The sequence below is a fragment of the Nothobranchius furzeri genome, chromosome 18 (assembly GCF_043380555.1).
Source record: "Nothobranchius furzeri strain GRZ-AD chromosome 18, NfurGRZ-RIMD1, whole genome shotgun sequence".
NCBI lineage: Eukaryota > Metazoa > Chordata > Actinopteri > Cyprinodontiformes > Nothobranchiidae > Nothobranchius > Nothobranchius furzeri.
The window spans coordinates 7,062,209-7,084,649 of record NC_091758.1 but is presented as its reverse complement, the minus strand read 5'-3'; the positions used below and the strand labels follow the sequence as shown (position 1 = coordinate 7,084,649).

At 44.6% G+C, this 22,441-nt stretch overlaps 1 protein-coding gene across 1 annotated transcript in view; it reads right to left on the bottom strand.

The window, feature by feature from the left end:
• Positions 1-22,441, bottom strand: part of akap6 (A kinase (PRKA) anchor protein 6) — a 348,892-nt gene that overhangs the window by 110,712 nt on the left and 215,739 nt on the right. Inside the window, exon 15 of the mRNA XM_054734609.2 lies at positions 12,736-12,856. Coding sequence (XP_054590584.2) covers positions 12,736-12,856 — 121 coding nt within the window. The remainder of the gene's footprint in view (positions 1-12,735; positions 12,857-22,441) is intronic.

The following is a 22,441-nucleotide window of genomic DNA, read 5'->3' as shown; positions in this document are numbered from 1 at the left end:
CGCAGTGCTTGGTGTGGGGAACATGTGTGAGGATTCGGCAGAGGATTCTGCAGAGGACTGTCGGATTGTGCTCTCTATGTGACGTTTTTTGGGTTTTATTTCAAAACCAAAATCATTCACAGACTTATTACAGTCAGAAGCACACACATTCCCCCCAACAAATCATTTTCGTGGTTGCTTTCGGCGAGGTTTCTGCGATTGTGACTACCAAGACGGTGTCTGCTGGCTCTTTCAAAACCGTTGACCGCCAAAACTCTGGTCCCGCTGAGGTGGAGCCGAAGCGGGAGGCCGGCTCCGCGGGGCAGGCGGTGCAGCTGGGCGCCTTAAGTTTCCGCGCCGCTCGTCCCGTCCTCCGGAGGAACGGCCGGAGTGTGAGGCTGACCGAGGGTGGACCAGGTCTTGCACCATGGCTGACAGTTCAGCTGTCTTCTGAGCCCTCTCTATGACGCTCCTAAGATGGGGACCAAACAGAGCATCAGAGGTGATGGGGTCTTCCAGCATCTCCCTGTGCAGGTGTTCAGGAATGAAGGGCAGGGCCTTGAGCCACAAGGCCTGCTGGATAAGGGTCTGCCAGGCAGCAATGCGAGCAGAACCGGTGAGTACAGCAGCGCACAGATTGAGAATGGCATCAGCAGTTTTAGTATTGATGGTTTTTGACTCGTCAGGAGCGTCAAGCTCTTCCACCATTTTGGGAACGCCAAAGGCAAGAAGGGCAATGTTATTTCCTGCAGCGCCAGTCTGGAAGGCGCACTGGTGTGTGCAATCGGTGAGCCGCGTCAGCAGCTGGTCATGCTTAGAAGCGGGAACTGCTCGCGGGCCAGCGAGGTGGTTCTTGGCGCCAAACAGCGAGGCCAAGTCCGGCTCCAGTGGAGGAACGGATGGCCAGCCTTGGTCGGAGAAGCGCTCGACCTTGGTAATGGGCACATATGTGGAAATTGGCGCTTTGAGCATAGCAGGTTCGGAGAAGGCGGCGGACCAACAGCTCATGGCAGCGGGGAAGCGCAGCCAGATGGGGTCTGGACAGCGCGCCTGTGTTGCCCCGAAAATTCCCGCCAAATCATCTGCTTCAGGTGGAGCCGGTTCTGGCACGGCTAGCCCCTTGCGGATCGCAGCTGCGGAGATGATGGCAGGCAGCTCCTGGAGCAGTGCTCTAACTACTGGCAGGGAGGAGCGAGAAGGCACTGGAGTGGAAAGACCAGCTGAGCGAGGCTCGTCGACCTCAGTGTTGTCCAGGAGGGAAGAAAGGCTATGGCAGCCAGCCTCGTCGTACTACTCACTGTCGATAACATCGTCCAGTTGGTTGAAGCCAGCCGGCTCCTGGCCGACGTTGAAGAACTGTAAGGCCTTGTCCAGCGAGTACGTGTCAGCCACAGGAAACTCCTTGTTGGTGGCAGGCGGGAAGTACTCGACCCGGCGGATCTTTTCAGCCACGGGCAGAGCGGCACAAAATGGGCACGAGGCCTGGGGGGTCAAGGCCAGTCCAGCGTCGTGAGCCCCGAGACAGACCTCGCACTTGGCATGCAGGTCGCCACTGGAGATGGAGCCCGTCTGGCAGGCCGGGCAGGTCCTGGCGTCGCTGGACATGGTAGGTGAGTAGAATGCTTCTTGGATAATTGTTCTTTAAAGGAAGCTCTTAAGCTTGGCTTGAAGAGATAACGGAGGCGAACAGTGGAGTCGCTCCACGTATATACCCACAGGGGTGCCCACCATTGGTGGGTGTACATTTAAGCTCTTCATGATTGGCTGATGCTGAGATCATCCTTCCAATAGCAGCTAACTTAAGGGCTAAGACTAGACGAAATAGAACAGAATATTTCAGGGGAACATAATTTCCCACAACACCCGTTTCATGTGGATGAGAGCAGCTTTGGAATCAAGCTAGCTACCAGCTAAAGGATCTGGAAAAAGAAAGAAAATTATCTTTTATGGAGCGATCACTGGCAGCGCCATGGGTGGTGAAGGAGGGTTAGTGAGCCGGGGACACGCTGTGTGTGCTGTGCGTAAACACGGATTACCAGCCGAAGGAGACCCATGTCCAAAGTTAACATTTGAGAAGAAGTCCTCAGAGAAGCACGTCATCTCTGTAACGCGTGGAGAACTACATCGCTGTTAGTAATGTTTTTGTGGAGATCACGTAAACAATGCTCATTTAGCCACTGTCTAGCGGACAAGTGCTGGAGGGAATTGGGAGACGGCGGGCTGCAGGAACAAACAAAACAAACGCACAAAAGAGAGGAGACTTGAGCTGAAGGACTTAGGAACTGACAGGTCAGGACTGGATCAGGAGTCCTGGTACAAAGAAAAGACGAATGAGCAACTTGAGGTGAGTCAGGAAGTCGGAGGCACCACTAGGAGGCTGGTGTCCAGCTAATAGCGGGCAGGAATCTTAACATATACGACTTTTGGACATGCCTGTCAAACTTCATGTGTCTTTTGATTTCATTGTTTAATATTTGAAACTAACAAGTACAGCAACGGTGCAGCTAGTCCGTTCTAGTTAGTTGAATTAGCAGACTCCATGCTTCCAGGGTGCACTGCTGCCCTCTGCTGGTTCTTTCAGGTTACAGTCATAGTCCAAACGCACAAAGCAAATTTCACTCAACAGCTACTGACCGTGGAGCGTCTACCACAGTTTATGGATTTAAAAATGTAAAATTTCAAGCTGAGAAGAATTTTTAGAATTGATGTTGGTGAGAAATATGAATGAAAAAGGACAATTTTGGACCTGGAAACAGGATTTAGAGTAAACAGGTAAAATATTACACACTGGGGCTTTAAGGCACACAAGTTACTGAAGACTCAATCTGGAAAACAAACTACTGACTAAATCAAATGTGGATAAGCACAAAATTGACATTATTGACTGCTGTTGCTGTTAAAGGCAGGTCTAATTGAATATTTGGCCATTGGCTTTTCTGTAAAACTGCTTTTTTGGAGAAGGGAATTTTTTTGGAAATGTAGCCATTTTACAACTGTTCATTTGAATACTTCATTTCGGGTCTAAGAAGAGAAATATGTCACAACTTTTTTCACCAGTAATCAGTGGCGGTTCTACATGGAGTTACTGCCCGGGCGAGGCCCCCTTTGGGCGCCTAACCTTGATGCAAAGTCATCAATAATGTAATTATATGAAATCTGCTCCCCTACTGAGTGATTGACACTAATCAGAGCCAGGTTAGTGAGCCGCCCCTGAAACATAGGTGACCTCAGGTATGACTTGATCAAGTTTTGAAAAGCTCCTCTCAGCTTGAGCCACAGTGACTGGCAGAGCAGTCCAAAAGTTGGGGTAGATTTCCAATAGATCTCATGATCCATAATATTTCAGAATTGCCTCTGAAATTGTAATTTAAACTGACATAAAAACTGTAGACTACCAAAAATGCCAACTTTTACAGAACAAATCATGTAAAAAATAATCAGTGCAACCATCTGCAATAAATAAACAGGATAGTTAGTGGTGACTGGGGAGTTTTCTTCTGCTTGTAGAGTTGTTTTATTTATTATTAGAACATGATCAACATGTGTTTGTTGTTGTTCAGGCAGGCCACAGGCTGCAGCGAGCATTTAACAAATCCTAGTTTGAATCAGTAAAAAATGATTCAAGGAATTTTTTCGAACCATTTGAATATTCGTTTCAATATTTCAGCCCTATTAGCTCTGTTAGCAATTAGCTGATCAAATTTAACCATTAAAATCCCAGTTAACTGGTTCAAAAAATGTAAAACATGCATCATGAGAGCGTACATACCTTTATCTTTCTCCTCTTTTTTTCTTTTTTTTCCTGAATGGGGCACCTGGTGGTTTTAGCCTTTTTATGTTCATCTCTTCTGTTTGGCTCCTGACTCAGTAAGTTTCCTTTAGTCAGGACTAAACTATTTGACCTTGATGGGGAGGGTGACCACAAAACCGTTTTGTTTTTCCTTTTTTTATTCGGCCATTTCACACAATTCAGAAAAACCTGAAAGAATGATAGTCCTGTGTTTATGATATTATGAATGAAATGTGTGTTAAATGGAAGAACATCAAGATGTGATTGACTTTAGCCATGTTAATACAGTTGATTCAGCCCCTACCCGCTCAGTTCATTCGGGAAGACCCAGAGGTGAATTCTCTCCCCCCCCCCCACCCCCCACCCCCACACCCCCTCGCCACTTCTACACACACTGTGCACGTGAACCCTCTCAGTCAGCAGGGGCGCCTGCAGCTGCAGGGGGCGCCAACCTGCTGTTTCCAATCCAGACACTGTCATATGACAGACAGAATAGAAAACCTCGGTGCGACGCAGATTTCTTTCCTTTTTATTTTTTACTCAGCGCTTGTGCGCCCCTTTTTTGTCATGAAAAAATGCCGCCCCGGGCAACTGCCCTGTCTGCCCGTGCCTAAAACCGCTACTGCCTGCAATATACTCCTAAGTCTGACTTTCAGCAACAGCCAGGTGTTACAGTCACACTCACACGTGCTACCCACATGCTTAACTGTGTACCTCATACCTTACCTTTTGAGGTTTTCTTCCATTTTTAGTGGAAAAACCAGAATGCATGCAGAAAGTTTAGACGTGAGAAGGACGAAAAATTCTGTTTGATTCAAGGTGTTATTTAGCAAAAGACTAATTAGTCAGAAAACATTTTCTGTTTCTACTGATGATCATAAGTAAAAAATAATAATAAATAATAGATTTGTTATGGTTTTAATAAGTGTGTTTGGGAGTGAGACATATCTGTATCAGAGCGCACATCCTGGGCAGCCTCTTCCACCCTCTCCAAGGCTGAAAAGTGCCCGTGTCTAACATCACAATAAACAGTAGAGCTCCATCCTGCCAAGGCTGCTTGAAGAAACAACTGTCAGTCTGGCTCTCCCTTTCCGGAGGTCTCTCTCTCACACACACACACACACACACACACACACACACACACACACACACACACACACACACACACACACACACACACACACACACACACACACACACACACACACACACACACAATCTCACACACACAATCTCACTTCTCAGTTGCAAGCCACAGAACAAGCACACACACTTTGGAATAGAACAACGTTTGTTGAGCCATGGCGTTACCATGGTTACAGGTTCCAGCACCCCAGAATTCTAGAGGAACATTGTTGGATTTCTAAAGGTCATCTGAGAAAAGTGAGGAAACAAACTTTTGTTTTACATTTGTTTTCAAATTACTATCCATGATGAGTAACTCACAAAGTACAACAGTTTTTTTTACTCGAGTATCTTTAACCTTTAGTCCCATTGATGCTATTTTACTCAATGTTATTTTTATATTGTGTAAATATAATACATTATCAGATAAGTGAGCAGAAAAGGGCAATGAACAAAATGGGAGGAGTCTGGAAAGGATAGAAAAACTAAAGAAATGCAAGAACCTTATTTTGAATACACACACACACACACACACACACACACACACACATGGCTTCTTCTTCCGGCACTCGCAGAGTACAGATGCTTCTGCTTTTGCTCCCTTATCTTTTTTCCCAAGGCTCTTTGTCCTGTCTGCCTACAGAGCACTTCTCTGCATTTCTTCTGGAAGTCCCTATTTTTCAGAAATGGATTTAATTAATTGGTCATTCAACGCGATTGATAAGATTTTTTCTACGATGAGAACGGAGGAGGGGGCTCGCGCTTGCCCTCACGGGACACATGCAGCGGGATATATGCTCGATTCCTGGAAGAAGTGGAATGTCATCTGCCTCTCAGCTGTCCATTGAGGACGTCGACGATATGTGGATATTTGGCCTGATGATCACTGGATTTCTTCTGATTGGAGTGGGAGGATATCTGGTTTTCTGGAAATTTGGGAAGACGGGAGCGATTGGAGGGCGACCCGCATCCACGGAAAGCACCGCCCGGGCGGAGACCTCACAGACTGGGACGTTACTCGAGGTGAATCGTAAGCTGGACAATGTCCTAGCTGCGTTACCGTGTTAGTGCGCAAATTGGATGTCATCTCGGAGAGGGTCACCGGACGGTGTGGAGATGTTTAAAACCTAAACTGGCTTCACTGAAGAACTGGAATGACCAGTTACAGACTGAAGGCAGAGAGGAAAATTATCTCTGCCTGACCCAAACACAGTCTCGTTATCCAAATCTGACACCAAGGCAGCCTTCGAGATGCCAACAACAACAACCCCCACGAAGGAAGGAATGCAGACAGATGCTGTGAAAACCCGACCTTCCCCCCACCCCTACCCCCACCACCTCCCTCCTCCCGAATCCATTCCTCATGTTATCCTTTTCTCTCTCTATTAAGGAAGCGCGACTCGGTTGCGAATGACCACAGTCACCAATTCTTGTCATGTGTCTTGCCCAGTATGTCTGATCTTTGAATTGTGTGTACTGAAACTCTAATTTCCCTTCCCTGGGAAAAATAAAGCTTTTCATTTCATTTCATTTCATTTCATGCACACACACACAATAACCCCCAGAGTCAATTAATAAAGCTGATGATGACAACATTTCAATGATATATTCATATTGTTACTTTGGGGTCCAGATCAGAGGCGGAGTCAGGTGACCCCATAGAGACACCCAGTGACCCCTGCTACAGGTCACCCTGATGTCTGGAAGAGGTCCTACAAGCCAAGACTAGCCTCAGGTAAGGAAGATTTGTGTTTGATATTTGTTTTAAGAGGTTGAAAAAGAACATATCGCTCTGAGAGACCACTATTCTCTTTAATACGTATGGCTTAGCTTAGAAGGTGCAGAAACACAACACAGAACAGTCTGTAACCGTGGTTTTCCTTACCATAACAAATAAGCTGTCTGATCATCAGGAGATAAAACTCCAGATGCTGCTGTCTGAAGCTCAACTCAGCTCTGGCTCATTTCTAGCTCCTGAAACCGGAGCACGGGTGCTTTTTTCCCACATCATCGACTCACAAGGCGTTTATTTAGACTTGCAATAACTGAAAATGTCATGAAAAAAACAAATGATGTTGATAATGTGATTTTGCTTAGAGAGGGCACTATTTCAAACCGCGACAGACTAATGGAGAATTAATTGTGGGGTTAATGCATGTTAAACCAAGTTTAAGTAAATGAAATGTGAGATGTTTGCATATTGCTTTAATTATCTGTCTGACAGCACTGTGCAACTACACAAGCACAGAAACAAAAGTATTATTTGTTTCAAAGGTAATTTTTCATATATAAAGTACATATAATGTCTACATAAAATGCCATATTATATTAAACAATTAGTTTTTTTAACCAGTGTCCTGTCTGGTAGTACAACACTCAGAGTTGTTTTCTGAGTGCCATAAAACTAAATGTATTCAATAGTTTTGCTCTCACAAAAGGACCATTACTGCACTTGTTTCGTTGTTTTATTATTAATCTTAATCTTATTTGAGTCCATTACAACCACAGCAGATCATGGGGCTCCAGGTGAACAAAGAAAAGAACAAAATAATTATGATGATACTGATGAGATATAGCAAAGAAAGACATGAAGAAATAGAGAACTAAGTACAAAGTAAGAAACGGCGAGAGGATCAGACTCGTGAGCAGTTGACTTGGTTTTGATGAAGCAGTGCATACAAGTGGGGGAGAGATGCAATTAATTATATGTTCCCTTTTTGTTTCCTTTTTTTTCTGTTCCCCCATGATAAAAATACTGGCCCCACTGTGGACTCCCTAGAAAATCTGGCCTAGAACCGCCCCTGAGTGTAAGTATAAAAGAATGTAAGGGTTCCATTCAGTAATAACGGAAGTACTGTAAGGATAGAAAGACCCTTTAAGTTATGAGAATCGTTACCATGTCATGTTAGGAACTGTGATCATTTCCTCTTTCCACTTAAGAAAACAAACCTTAAGCCATACTTGAATTTGACCCGGAGCCGCTAACAAATACACACTCAGGCTCACAACGGCATTGTGACATCATAATGTACCATTTTACATCATAGTGTACCTCTTAGCCAATAGCGATGGCCGATTTAAATTCAAATGCAGTGCAGTTTTTACCTGAAGAGGGCACAACACTGACAGTTTTAGGCAGAACATTAAATTTTTAACTAAGATGCACTAAAGTACCAAATTATTTATTAGACTTGTGTACAACACGATTAGACACTCATGCATGTAGTTTATCAGCAAAAAAGATTGATTTGGGGGTAACTTGCTCTTTAAGCTTCATGTGAGACACCCTTTTTTCAAAAACATGTTTTGTATAGACCATAGAACTATTATGATGTTGCTTAATGTATGAACATGTCTCTCACATTCAAGTTTAAATTCCCCATTAATCAATAGTATTTGGTGTTGCTGTTAAAAAGCACAGATGTAGCAACCCGACAGTGCAGACTGTTTAAGTTTTAGGCTGTGAAGAAATGTAATAAAATGATTTTCTTCACTAGTTTTCCAGACCTTATCTCAAAATCAGATGTGGCCCTATGCACCTTAAGTTTAGGAGCTCCTGAGGGTGCTGACAAATGTCTGGTAATGGTAATGATCCAACTACTGATACACTGCCCACAGTTCCATTATTACATTTATGGTACCAACATGCTGTGGTCTTTGAGAGTGATGGGGCCATGTAAACAAACAGGAAATGCACAATCCCACCTTGGGACATGTTAGAGTCTCAAATTAATCTAACATGCATGTTTTTGGTCAGTGGGAGGAAACTGAAGGAGACACACCAGGTGAAAAATGTTATATCTGCTTAGACATGCTGCAGCTGGATAGGAAATCTGCAACGTTCTTTCGACGAGTGACCCTGGCCCATAATTAAATTCTAAAAATGAAAACACAACAAAAAAATCCCTGAATGTGTTCTCATGAGTCTGGTGATTTCCTGCCCAAGGGAAAAGAGTGGACAGACAGTTGTATGAAGCCACAGATTTATGAGTAACAATAAAAACAGAATATCTCTGGCCACAGTCTGTTGTCAACATAAAGACATAAAACATCCATAAATGAGCTGCCTACAGTATAGAGGTCTGTACACATGTCTCTGCTCGTCTCTGCGGTGAAGAGGGAAAGAAACAGTACACGAAAGCGACCTTGAGCCAGACGAGGAGATGCAGTTGAGTTTAACATCAATAATTTAGCAGTAAGTTGACACATGAAAAAAAACAGAGGGAATGAGGGTGAGAGGGAAAAATGAGAAATAGACAATGCCCAATGATTCTAGAGTCATCTAAAATTCATGCATGCATCATTGCTGCCATGAATATTCATTAGGAGATGAATATTTAAGTATAACTCCAGTGGAGAAATTAGGTTTATCTTTTTGCACTTATCAATAATTTGCAGGCCAGGTGAGTCTCATTGGACACTAAATAAATCATATCTGCACACACGCACAAAAAGACGTTAGGCTGTGAAAACAAAGCAAAACAATGGAAAACAGAACCAAGTAAAATGTGTTCAGCTGCCTCTTCAACAAAACAAAGAAGTCCGCAGTTTGTTGCTGTAAGGCAGCGGTTCCCAAACTTATTTAGCCGCGCACCCCCCAGCCCCCACATCAGGGCATGGCTATGTCAAGCTAAACAGACAGCGTTAAAAAATATGATCGACCTTTTTCCCCATCACTTTCATTTTTTAAATAGTAATTAATAAACATTCAATACTATTACAATTACCTTTGATTTAATTTTAAATATATATTTAGAGTGCCCAGGTAGCACATAAACAATGCAATTTAACGGTTTTGTTACAGCAGGAATGTTTAACCTGTGCGGCCAGAGCGCTCTCCTTCCTTCTGCTCTGCGTAAACCTGAACTGATCACCTACTTGTGCGTAATCAAATGTCTATAGGGGACAAGAGGGAAAAGCCATAAGGTTCACTTTTGCCTCAGACCGACTTATCGCTGTTTTATGGTGTGGCTGAATCTGCGATCCGCTGCCACGCGGACTGGAATAACAAATGCTGCAGTAACAGGAGATGTGGTCAGGTTCGGAGTCACTGCTGGAGCGACCCGACTTTAATACGTCATCCCAAAATAGAAGCTAATATCTTAATTTGACCTGGAATGAAAAATGTTATAAAACCTCTTAAAAGTTTTTATCACGGAGGAGGCAGCGCTCATTTGTTCTTTCAGTCTGACGGCGCACCGGAGTTTACGCAGCGTGCGCGCTTATTGAATCTGTGTGTGTGTGTGTGTGTGTGTGTGTGTGTGTGTGTGTGTGTGTATGTGTGTGTGTGTGTGTGTGTGTGTGCGTGCGTGTGTGTGTGTGCGTGCGCGCTCCATGAGCCACTCAAGTCACCGCGTGTCGTTCTTGGCGCTATTTAAACCAATGTTGTAAAATTCCTTCTGCCCAGCCCAGATGTGCTCACTTGTGCACCCGTGAGCCGTGGTTCCGCGGGAACGCGTCTGACCTCTGACAGACGCACTCTGAACTTCAGATCTTCAGCGTGCTGTTAATAGCCTGAATGGGAATCATCTCTTGATTTATTTAGTTACATCCACAATGTTCTGTGTGTGAGGTTTACAATGTCAGAACACCTGCATGAGACAGGTGTTAATTACAATCTGCCAGAATGACTCACCACCTTCAGATTCCTCCAACACCATTAAAAATGATCAAATATGGAACATATCGGCGTGCGCAGGCCAGAGCGCTGAAGCTCGGCGCATTGTTATTATGAAGCTAGGGCACATGTGGAGGACACACGCGCAAAAATATATTTGTTTTCAATTACATTTATTGGGCCCACTTACTTTTTCTTAGGCCCACCCACGAATGAGTTTGTGGCTACGCTAATGGTGACATATGACAGACTTCTCTGAGCTCCGCAGCCATTACACTTTTCACCTCGCGCACCCCCTAGCGGCAGCTCGCGCACCCCCAGGGGTGCACGCACCACACTTTGGGAATCCCTGCAGTGTAAGGCATGATGGCAGAATGGAGGAAAGATGGACCGACAGATCGAGACGTTGTGTGTAAAAACCAGACCACCGCCCTGATCTGTCATGGTAAAGAAGGAACCAAGCAGCAAAGCAAAGTTCTGAACTTAATGATCCATTCACATTTTAACGATGACCTATGATGTCATTTAAGAAGTATCATGATCTGGGGAAAATGTCCCAGATACATGTGGCTGATATGAGCTACTTCCATTTGGTGGCCATGCTGAAGCTGTATGGACAGGGTGAGGGTGAGAAGATCCTTTTGTGTATTCATTCTGTGTGTTTCTATTCTAGCCATTGATTCTTTTTGAACACAGGCAACGGTGGTTTTACCTTTTTTGCTGACAGTTTCGAGTACTCCTGCAGTCTTCTCCAGAGCTAGCCGCAGCCGACTCTGAAGAACCCTAACCCTGTCCTTACTCCATTCAATATAATGTTGAAAAGATTTTATGGCGTTAATGCTCCTTTAGCATTTTTGTGCCATTGACTCCCATGTAAATATTTGTTTTCTAATAAGCCAACATATTAGCAGCATTTTTTTTCTGCCTGGATTCCCAGAGCAGTCACAGATTGTTTTCTACCAGATTCAGTGTTTTCTCCGTGTATAGAAGGGCAATAACTGACACTGCATTCAAAAACAAATAAAACAATTTTCATGCCCATTCATGACACTACAATATGCTGAAAATTCACCAACAAAGCAAATCATCTGGATATAACACAAAAAAAATGACTGCATTTTTTATTTTCACATTTCTGGTTTTGATTATTCACCTGGCAGTAAAGGGGTAAATAAAGGAGTAAAACTCCAGAATCACACAAATATTTTGTTATATCTTGTGGGAGCTGAAGCCAAGGATCACATTCATGTAAATGGAACTCATGAAATAGTTTTGTGCTCTAGGAGCAGAAAATTGAAGGCATACATGAAGAGTAGGGGAACCACTGCTCCTCCACATTGATAAAAAATCAGCTGAGGTGGTTCAGTCATCTGATTAGGATGACCACTGATTACCTTTTTGTGCAGGAGTTCCAGATACGTCTCACTGGGAAGAGATCCCAGGGTTAGGGTTAAATTTGACCTGTATAGCATCTTCTACAATCAATCCAGCAACACTAGGTACTTAAACCCTAACCCTAACCCCAACGTCATCACAAAATAAAACATGATAAAAGAAAAACAAACTAACATGAAACATTACGAGCATCAAAAGAGAAGGATAAGGTGTCTTAAGAACAATCAGCAAAATAAAAATGCATATATGTATGAATGGAGACATTTCTAAGCATTGTAGACTGTTTTTCTCAAGTGAAAACTGAGTTGTTGTCTTTAAAGGAAATGAAATAACAGTAAATTTTATTTTTTATAATTTTTATTTGTCAGAGATGTGGTTCACTCATTTAATCAACAAAGTTGCAGTGGTGTCTGCTAGGAATGAATGCCTTGTAAGTCGTACTCAGGGTACAACAGCTCAGGAGCATCGTTTTTAGGACATAGCACTCAGCTAGATGAAAACGACAGGATTTGGAGTTTTATTTCTTGATATTTGGACATATTTCCTCTGACTATTGTTAACAGCAATGCCACTCTATGACTGACTCAGTTTGCTTTTGCCAAAACTGATTTCTAACAAAGTAATTTTTTGTCTTATTTTTAGTCTACGTAAGAAGAAAATAAATTCTTCTCTATAAAATTGCATTATTTAAATAAGGTACATATTCTTATATATGATCCAAATTTTCTGGTTTTGAGTAAAAAAATAAATTATTTGTGGAGTAAAGCAAAACAGCTGGGTGCCAGCTAGAACAAATTTTTTTTAAATCAAATATTAAAGATCTTCTTACCTTGAAGAGGTAACGTCTCTGCTCTTCTGACATCACCAGGAGATGGCTGTCTGTTACCATAGCATCTATGTCCATCAACCAATCCCACAACTCCTGGTACTCCACCTCAATTTCCTGCAGGCTGAAAACAGAAAGCACAAAACTATTCATTTGGTTTTGTTTTTTGTTTGTTTTTATACTTTTTATGTTCCAAAACTGGTGACTCAAATATTGGCCACCCATTCATCCAGCCATCCAATGATTTCCCTTGTCCACTTTTTTCTGATTGGCTTCATAACCTGACCTGTATTGGAATGTTTACTATGTAAAGTGACTTGAGACGACTGTTGTCGTGATAAACTTGAATTCAATTGAATTAAGTTGAACTTGTGCCGGGTCAAGGGGTTTCCAAACACTGAAGAGACAAAAAACCATACATATGCATGTACTCACATCAAATGCCAGTTTAGAATGTAATTAACCTAATATGCAAATTAGTTTTTGAAAGAAGCTAGTATATGTGCAATACTGTACAATATTAAGACTTATATATATGATGTGGGTGTGTTTGGAGGACGTGGTCAGAAGCCGAGCACAGGTGTTCTGAACCACCTGCAGACGGTTCAGGGAGGATCTGCTCAGACACGTGAAAAGAGAGTTACAGTAGTCTAAGCATGAGGAGATGAAGGTGTGGAGAACAGTCTCAGGGTGAGGGCTGGGTCAAAGGTCACACCAAGATTCCTGACAGACCAAACCATGCGTAGTAACAGCATCTACTGGTAGAACGGGGGAACAGCAACACTGAAGTTCTCAGTCATCCACACAGTCCGGAGTGGGCCTTGTTCCACTCTGCGATTGTTGAGGCGGCTGTTGCTAGCTGTGGTCGCAAGGTGGCCGGTCCCAGTCGTCATGGCAACCCCTGTACCCGCTGGTGGACACCAGAGGTTCGGGGAGCCGTCAGGCTGAAGAAGGAGGCCTACAGGGCGTGGCTGGTCTGTGGGTCTCCAGAGGCAGCAGACAGGTACCGGATAGCCAAGCGGGGTACAGCAGTGGCAGTTGGCAAAATCTCGGGCGTGGGAGGGGTTTGGTGAGGCCATGGAGAAAGACTATCGATCGGCTCCAAAGAGGTTCTGGCAAACTGTCCGGCGCCTCAGGAGAGGAAGGCAGCAACTCGCTCACACTGTTTACAGTGGGGATGGGGAGCTGCTGACGTCAACTGGGGCTATAGACAGACAGTGGAAGGAATACTTTGAGGAGCTTCTATGGCGTCAGATGGGTGCCAAAACCACATCGTCCACAGTCCACATCGCGCGTGCGAACGGGACTCGCGCATGGAAGTTAGAACCTCTCAAGTGAAAATATACATGGCGAGAGGTCATTTGTACACTGAGAGGGAGCGAACTGTGTCTGTGAGTGCACAAGGATGTGCACAAGTGACAAACTTGCGTGCACGCGTTGGCCAATGAGCTCACGGCAGAGGAAAACATGCGCGTGGTAGCCTCACTGCGCGCGCGGCAGCCATTCTGCGTGCTCGGTTTCTGATTCTGCTCGCTCGGCTATTGGGAGTTTTAGCACTCTGGAGGCGTGGCCTTCGGCTGATCTTTTCTGTCCTCTGATTGGTACATTTTTTTCCGCTCCTTACCCTCTACCTCATTGGCCCATTGACTTCCTTTCGGAGCACAATGAGGGTAGATGAAGAACAAATCTGATTCAAACTTTAGTAAGTACTGTTATAGCTCAGCTGGTAGAGCCGATGACTTTCACTCGGAAGAGCCGGATTCGAATCCAGGCAAGGACAACAGATAACATGTAAGGTTGTTTTTTTTTATTCCAGTGATAGCTTTTACAGTTATAACCATTCAACTGTCATTAAATGTCCGAATGTTTGCTGAAAGTGCAGTTGAACTTGAGGAAAGCGTATGACTGTGGAAGAGAGGGGAAGATGGCCAATGACACCTCAGCTCAGTGCAGTCAAGAATTACTGGTGTTTGGGTAGTCCTGAACGTGTTATGATGCCCCCACCGTCTCATTGGGTCTTCATTTGTGTTTAATTGTGTTTCTGAGAGTTCGCACTCCTGAGCCTCCCTCGTAAAGTCCATTCAGGAGTTTTTGAGAGGAGGGTCTGTTGGATTGTTGAACCTCAGATTCAGGAGGAAAAATGTTGTTTTTGTCCTGGCCGTGAAACACTGGACCAGCTCTATACCCTTAGGGGGATCCTGGAGGGTGCGTGGGAATTTTCCAAACCAATCCACAAGTGTTTTGTGGATTTGGAGAAGGCGTTCAACCGTGTCCCTCAGGGGGCCCTGTGGGGAGGTACTCCGGGAGTATGGGGTACCAGGCCCTCTGATATGGGCTGTTAGGTTCTTGAGTGACCGCTGTCAGAGCTTGGTCCGCATTGCCGGCAGTAAGTCGGGCTCGTTTCCAGTGAGAGTTGTACTCAGCCAAGGCCGCCCTTTGTCATCGATTCTGTTCATAACTTTTATGGACAGGATTTCTAGGTGCAGCCAAGGTGTTGAGGGGATCCGTTTTGGTAGCCTAAGGATCGGGTCTCTGCTTTTTGCAGATGATGTGGTCCTGTTGGCTTCATCAGAACGTGATGTTTGGCTTTCGCTGGAAGAGGGAAGTCTAGGCCTCCCAATTTAGGCAGCTGCTCCAGAAAAGCGGATGAAAATGGATGGATTTGTTTTTTGCACTTCGGCACCTAGTGTCTTGATCTCGCTGTCAAAGTTTTTATTTTTAAATTTTTTTTCTGGAAAACCAGGAAAGACCTAGGGAATTTCCTCATGTGCTGAGGACGTAGTGTGATCAAATATGGTTAACTGAGGGCATTCCTGTATGTAAATGACTGAGAACGGACACGAGCACCTGGGTATGCATAGGTGTGATTTATCGTCAGATGAGTGCAGAGGAACAAGTGTACTAGAGACCACCGCATGTTTCATAAATCAGGATTTTAACTGTTCGTTCTCACGTTCTACATTTCGTTCGTGGAAAGGAATATAGGACAGTTTCTACAAACAACTGATAAATGAGGGCCCAGGTCTCTACATCTTTGAGAGATTTATTGCAAGAAAAGTGAAAACGGCTTAGCAGTGCCCTCACTAGTGGAAAGGACAGTTTGTCAGCAACAAGCTGAAAGAAAAACACTACCAGGTTTTCCAAAACAACAGAAAGTACAATCACTACCCTGGCAAGCTACCGTAGCCTCTTTTAGAAAGCAATGCCCCCAATTTGCTGCAACGCTGAGCCAGCATCAGGGAGCCTTATGCCATTTATAAGTGGTCAGACTGTGATGGTAATCCGGCACAATTGTGCCCTTTTTACAAAAGAATATGCCTCGGTGGTGCAAAAGAGGTATGGAGGTGCTCTGCGCTGCCACGGACTTGCATTTCTCTTGTTTTTTATTGTGATCATTCCATTTTTTTCACAAGCCTCTCGTAAAGGCGTCTGTCTTCCACGGTCCCCAGGAACAGTCTGGTGATCTGAGCTACAGCTCTAATGGAGAGAAGCTTCCAGAGTTCTGCAGTGCTCCAGTTTATCATCTCAGCTGATTCTGTTCCAAAAGCAAAACTTGTTGCCGTGTTTACTTTCATTTGTAATATAGTTTCCTGCCGGAGCTCATTGGTGATTCCACACGTGATCATGATACCACCTTCTGTTGGGCAAAGGCGTAATACGCATTCACAAGTCCCGCATTGCAGAAGTATTACTACCAAGTCTGTCGGCACAAATGATGTTAAATTCCCACATTGCCATGCCACCACAGCGCACTGACAAGACGCACTGTGGTGGCAGTATTGCACCAATTTTCCAGCATTGTGTGTCATCTAAAAAGGGCTTTTGTTTCCAATCTGTAAGCCTGCGGGTTTGCTTAGTCTGCACTGAGCTTTATGAAGTCACAAAGCCCAAATCTTGCTGCTTCTTGGTTTTCGCAGAAAATATAAAAAAATAAAGAAAAAACAAGTCTCTGTTTAGAGAGAGGGACACATGATGGAGAGATTAACCCTCTAGATTCAGCTGCTGAACAATAGAGAACATTTGTGCATGAGACCACTGCTTACTTCTCTTAGATCAATACTCATGCTGTTCTTGTTACAAAACCTTTGACAAAAAATGTATCTGCTGTAAAGTAGGGTACATGTCACAAGAGTTGCATTCACTTTTAGCCTCTCTGTTGTTGATAATCTGTAGAAATGAACTAAATCAAAACTTCTGCCTTCCTCAAAAATGTTCCTGCACTTGTTTTTAATGAAAAACACACCTGAATTATCCAGAGCAGCAAACTGTTCTGCTTTTACAAAGGAGCATTCATGTGTTGATGATGAATCCATCAATATGATAATACTAAATAATATTTCTACAGTGGTTGTTGTTTTCTTGAAGTTTTAAACTTTTTTTCACAAGAAAGGAAAAGGTGTAGTGGCTGTCGAATGCAATAATACGTGTCTGGGGTTACAAAGGCTTTCAGAAAGAGGGAATTTCAATTTGCTTTCAAAGGTGGAAAAAGTAGAATGTGACAATGTTCTGTAAGTAGAAATATGGAATTAAATTTTAGTCATAAGTTGTGTGAAAGAGAAAACATAATTACAGGCAAATAATTTATTTTCCCTGGCACATGGATTTATTGCAACTTGCGCAATTAAAATCCTGGCACATAAAAAAACCTGTGTGCTCAGAACTTAGCAGTCAACCACAAAAGAAGTCATCCTGCACCAGTGTTGTTTTCGTTAACGGAGACGATGGCAAATTGATTTTGTTGATGCCCCTTTTTTTTCCATCACTAAAACGTGATGCTGACAAGCTAAAACTAGCTCTTTTGTGACTAAAACATGATGAGACGAACGGGAGTCTTGGTTAACGGGCCGAGACTAGACGAAAACTATGCTCAAAATACACATTTTTGTCTGTTTCTCAAGGGTTAAAAGTGTTGAGGGTCTGACCTCATGAGGAAATTACTATGCAGTGATTTTCTCCAAAATGACTGTGCTTAAATTGCTCTGAAAAGCAAATAATCACATCAGCGCCAAGAAACTTCATTTCCCATGATGCTTTGCACACGGAAGCATTGTGATGACGTCACCGCCTAATACCAGAAACACGATCTGCGGGAGGCGGGAGCTTGGAGCTTTCCCGCGACTTCAAAGACTATAAATCATGAAGAGACAAAGAAACCTCGTTCTTTTGCCCAGGATACCTGGCGGTAAGGACACGCTTGTCGAACGCTCCGACTTCTTTGAGCACGCGGAAGCTCTAAGAGCCAAGTTGAGCCCACGGGACCGCTGATCTGCTCGTTTCTGCTCCCCTCCAGCTGATGTTTGAGGACACAGAACTGCGGAGGGAAACAACAACTCCATCCAGCTCTCAGAAACGCTGTAAGTTGTCAAACTCAGCCCAAAAGGAACTTCGTTTTCTTTGTGTCCAGCCGTGGAGAAACACTCGTGGAGCCAAACAACGGAGAAAGCATCAAACCGGCGGATGACGCTGAAAGCTGCGGAGAAACACGGAGAACCGTCAAATCAAAACAGTGAGGGACGCTTCACTGTTCTGGTGATCAGAAACTCATCTCTTTCTCTCATTCTTTCCTTCTCCCGTTTCCTCTATAGTCTCGAATAAGCAATAAACCGCGTCTATTGCTTAAAAGTAGCTTCGTGCTTTCCTCTTTCGTCCCAAACACGTCAGTCGGGTCATTTTGAAAGAATAAACTGCTTATTGATCATTGTTTGGTATCTTTAAATGTTTTCTGCTTGGCCACGTGGTTAAACTAAAAGATATTATTCGTGATTAATCTTTTGTGTTGTTTCATGATCTTTTGAAATGTTTTGAGTGATTTTAAGGTTAAGTTACTACTGATTCTAAGTGCTTTGGAAGTTAAAGTGCAAGTTGCCACCCACACTTTAGCCAGACAAAGGAGTCAGCCATCTTGTATTCAAGACTCCATTTTGAATCCATACACACGCACACACACTACTCCTTTGTGAGAACAAAGGACCCCATTCATACATCCTCCATCACATGCAAACACATCCATCTTCAATCATATCACACGGTTATTATTCATCTATTCCACTGTTTATTCATTTGACAAATTGTTAATTAAATGTTATAAAATTCAGATTTTTGTGTCCAGTAGCTTTGTTGTGTCGAAGAGAAGTCTCTGCTCCGAGGATTCTACGAACTTCAAGAAAGACTGATAAGAGTTTTGGATTCAATTTTTCCCCGGAAAAAGGGGAATGGTGCCCCGTATATCTAAGAATATCTTAATTAATTAATAAATCAGTAAATATTCCCATATTTACAGAATTTATTGAAGAATCCAAAAGTAAGTTGAAGCTTACTAATTGTTCGCTCCTAATAACCCCAACATTTTATTGGTGCGGCCGTGTGAGGCTTGGATACACAGAGATTTCTATCCGGCACAAACAAACAAATAAATCCAAAGAGCTTGAATTAAAAATAATCCGTTGTTCAGCCTTGAACCAGCAACAGAGTGGTGCTGATTTCGCTGAGCAGGAAGCTGCATCGAACTCTCACCAGTAACTCAGTGCTTCTTTAAAGGTGCAACGTGTAAATTAATTCTGGTTGACCTTTTAGGTTAAAAATTCAGTTTTTCCTTAAAGGTGCAATGTGTAATTAATTCTGGCTAACCTTTTAGGTTAAAATTCAGCTTTTCCTTAAAGGTGCAACGTGTAATTAATTCTGGCTAACCTTTTAGGTTAAAATTCAGTTTTTCCTTAAAGGTGCAACGTGTAATTAATTCTGGCTAACCTTTTAGGTTAAAATTCAGTTCCTCATTAAAGGTGCAGCGTGTAAGTAATTCTGACTAACCCTTTTAGGCTAAAATTAACTGCTAATTTAGCGACTTTAACTCACAGTGGCTATTGTAACTAACTGAAACCTTCACTCAAAGACTGATAACACCCTGTTTGCTAATATTCTGAAGGAATAACTAGCATATTTAACACTGCAAGTGTTGTAAGACGTTGCTACGGCAACGCACCAGCTTTTGCTAAAATACTGAAAGGAATAGTATTTTAAGCGTCAGTCACGGCATTCCGTGCAATCTTAAAACGCTAAAACCTGTGCGCACAAAGGTTAATTTAGTGTTTTTCTGCTACAAAGCTAGCAGTTGCTGCCCAAAAGGTGCAGCTTGAGCTATCTGCAGAAGCTCTACTAGGCTATTTTGGTTCGGTTGTTAAAAATGGAGGGACAGAGTAGTGAACTGACCAACTCCCAGCAACCAGGTGGCGCTGCGGCCCACGACTATGAACCTGGCCTACTTTCTGGACAAATATTGTCCAAACTGGTCGCGGTTGCTCGAGAACCCGACTACCCTTCTAGGGATTTCACTGAAGAACAGCGTAGCGTCGAGCTAGAAGCTGTAATCGATCAAATAGAAAACCCGGATGGTACAAAACCAATCCAGGTTCACTTAGCTAAGTTAGCCCTGATCCTCTATCAGAGAGGACTCCAACGTGGTCAGAAGATCATGAACCTCCAGAGTATGCTAGCTGAAAAACAGCGAAATGGAAGGCTGATCGAGGAAGACGACACCCGCACCGATTCTGGGGAAGATGGGGAGGAGACCCCGCCCCCCTCTGCTGATGACAACAGACAGTGGGAAGGGGGGAAACACCAGGACTCTCTGGACGGACGCACGCCGCAGGGGAGAGATGAAGCTCATCTGTCCCAACCTTCGGCCCCGTTCCCTACACACACTCTAGGGCATTAAGGACCATCTAGGGGCCGAGGGCAATTCGCCCTCGAACCCCAGGTTGGACCACCACCCTCATCTTCATGGCCCTCTCAATCTGTGAGAAGTCGACCAGCTGAGCGGCACCTCTATTTAGACCGCTCCCCCAGTCCACGAAGGGTGCAAGGTGCCGGCTGGGGTTATGCACAAGCCCAAGCTGCACCTCAACCATCTACCCATCCTAGCTACTCCGGTATTCGGCATGCCGATAACCAGCTGCAGGACAAAGCATCATACGCCAGTCCGTACCCGGACAGAGCGTATTACGCAGAAGCCCCAGTTGAAAGACGCAGGCTGCACTTCGCAGACGTGCCCCGGGAGGAGGACCTCCCAAGACACCCACGTGACGTGCCAGCAGCCCGCCACAACATGCCGGACCCCGATTTGGGCCCCAGGAGTCAACATTGGGAGCCCAGAGCACACCAGCGATATCCAGCGCCCTCTGAGACAGACCGTGGGTCAGAGTCAGAGGATGACGCGCCGTACCGTGAGTCAGGGCTCCGTGTACGTCAAATTGAATCGCTAGCTAAAGACATAGAACGCTTTGATCCTAACACCAATGAATCCAATGTCGACGATTATCTCAGGGAGATAGAACGTTGTCTGCTTGATCTTCCAGCACCCTCTTCAAGGGAAAAGCTCAAGCTAATTTGGAAAACCACATCTAGAACGGTGCACGGTTTCATGGAAACTCTACCACCTGACATTCGTGATCGGTACTCCTCGCTCTGCCGAGCGTTGAGAGATGAATACGCCACGTATGCAGACTCTGCGTCAGCTACAATGGGGGCCTTCTCCATCAAACACGGGAGGAACGAACCCCCCAGAGAGTATTATCGCCGACTCAAAAGTGCTTATTTCCAAGGTTGAAACGGCCCTGGGCTCGAGGAAGACCCTGCCTTCAGATCCCTGTTCATTCACAACCTGCACGAGTGTGTTCGCTCCGAAGTCTCAATGTATTGTCGGATGAAGAAACTGACAACTCAGGAGATTAGGAGATACGCTCAACAGGCTTGGGAAGCCGGCGGAAAGCCCCAAAAGCCTGACGCACATCACCGCGTCATGCACCTAGCTCCTGACGCCGAGCCGCGTTTGGAGCTCGAAGGCACAGAAGCTCCACCCACTAAGCCAAAATCTGCTAAACCTAGACCTGTTAAACCGCGAGAGCAGTCCCAATCTCCTCAACAGGGGAAGGGGGGTGCTGATTGGCTGCCTAGGTCTGGACAATCAGACAGGAAGTGGCCCAACCAAAACCAACGGCAAGCAGGTCGGAACAGTGGAAGGTTTAAGGAGCGCCGCCCACAGGTAGGTCCCGAACACGAGTCCGCAGGTGAGTACTTGACCAAAGCCGACGTCCAGGAGATGTTTCAGCAGTTTCTAGCTAAACAGGAGGAACAGCTGAGATCTGCAGAAGAAACCCTTGCACCAAAGTCGTCTTCTAAGAAGCCAGACCCAGAGCCAACGTCCGCATGACTAGGCGTGGCTCAACCCCCCAGCGTGGCCAGGACCTACCTGATCAGCTGGGGGAACACTACTGGTAGATCACAGGAGTCTCCTGAAATCTACCCCCCAGAGAAACCTGATGCTAAATTTCTGAAGTTCCTTGGTGACTTAACAAACCATGATCATGCTCGCCGTTTGTACTGTAGCACCAACGTAGGTGGGTGCATACAGGTTGATGCTCTGCTGGATACCGGCTCAGAAATCACCCTGATGTGCTCCACACTGTTCCATCGCGTGTCTGACACCATGCGGTCACTCGGGAAACCAGTCCAGGTTGAACCTTGTGACCTGAAAATCACCAGCTACACCCAGACCCGGGAGTGTATCACTCACCGGGCGTGGCTGGATATCACCTTCCAAGACATGACTCTGGTTCACCCGTTTTATGTCTGCCAGCTAGACACTGAACCACTTCTCATTGGTCAGGACCTGCTTGAACGTCTAGCTCCCCTCATCGACTGCCAGAAGGGTCAA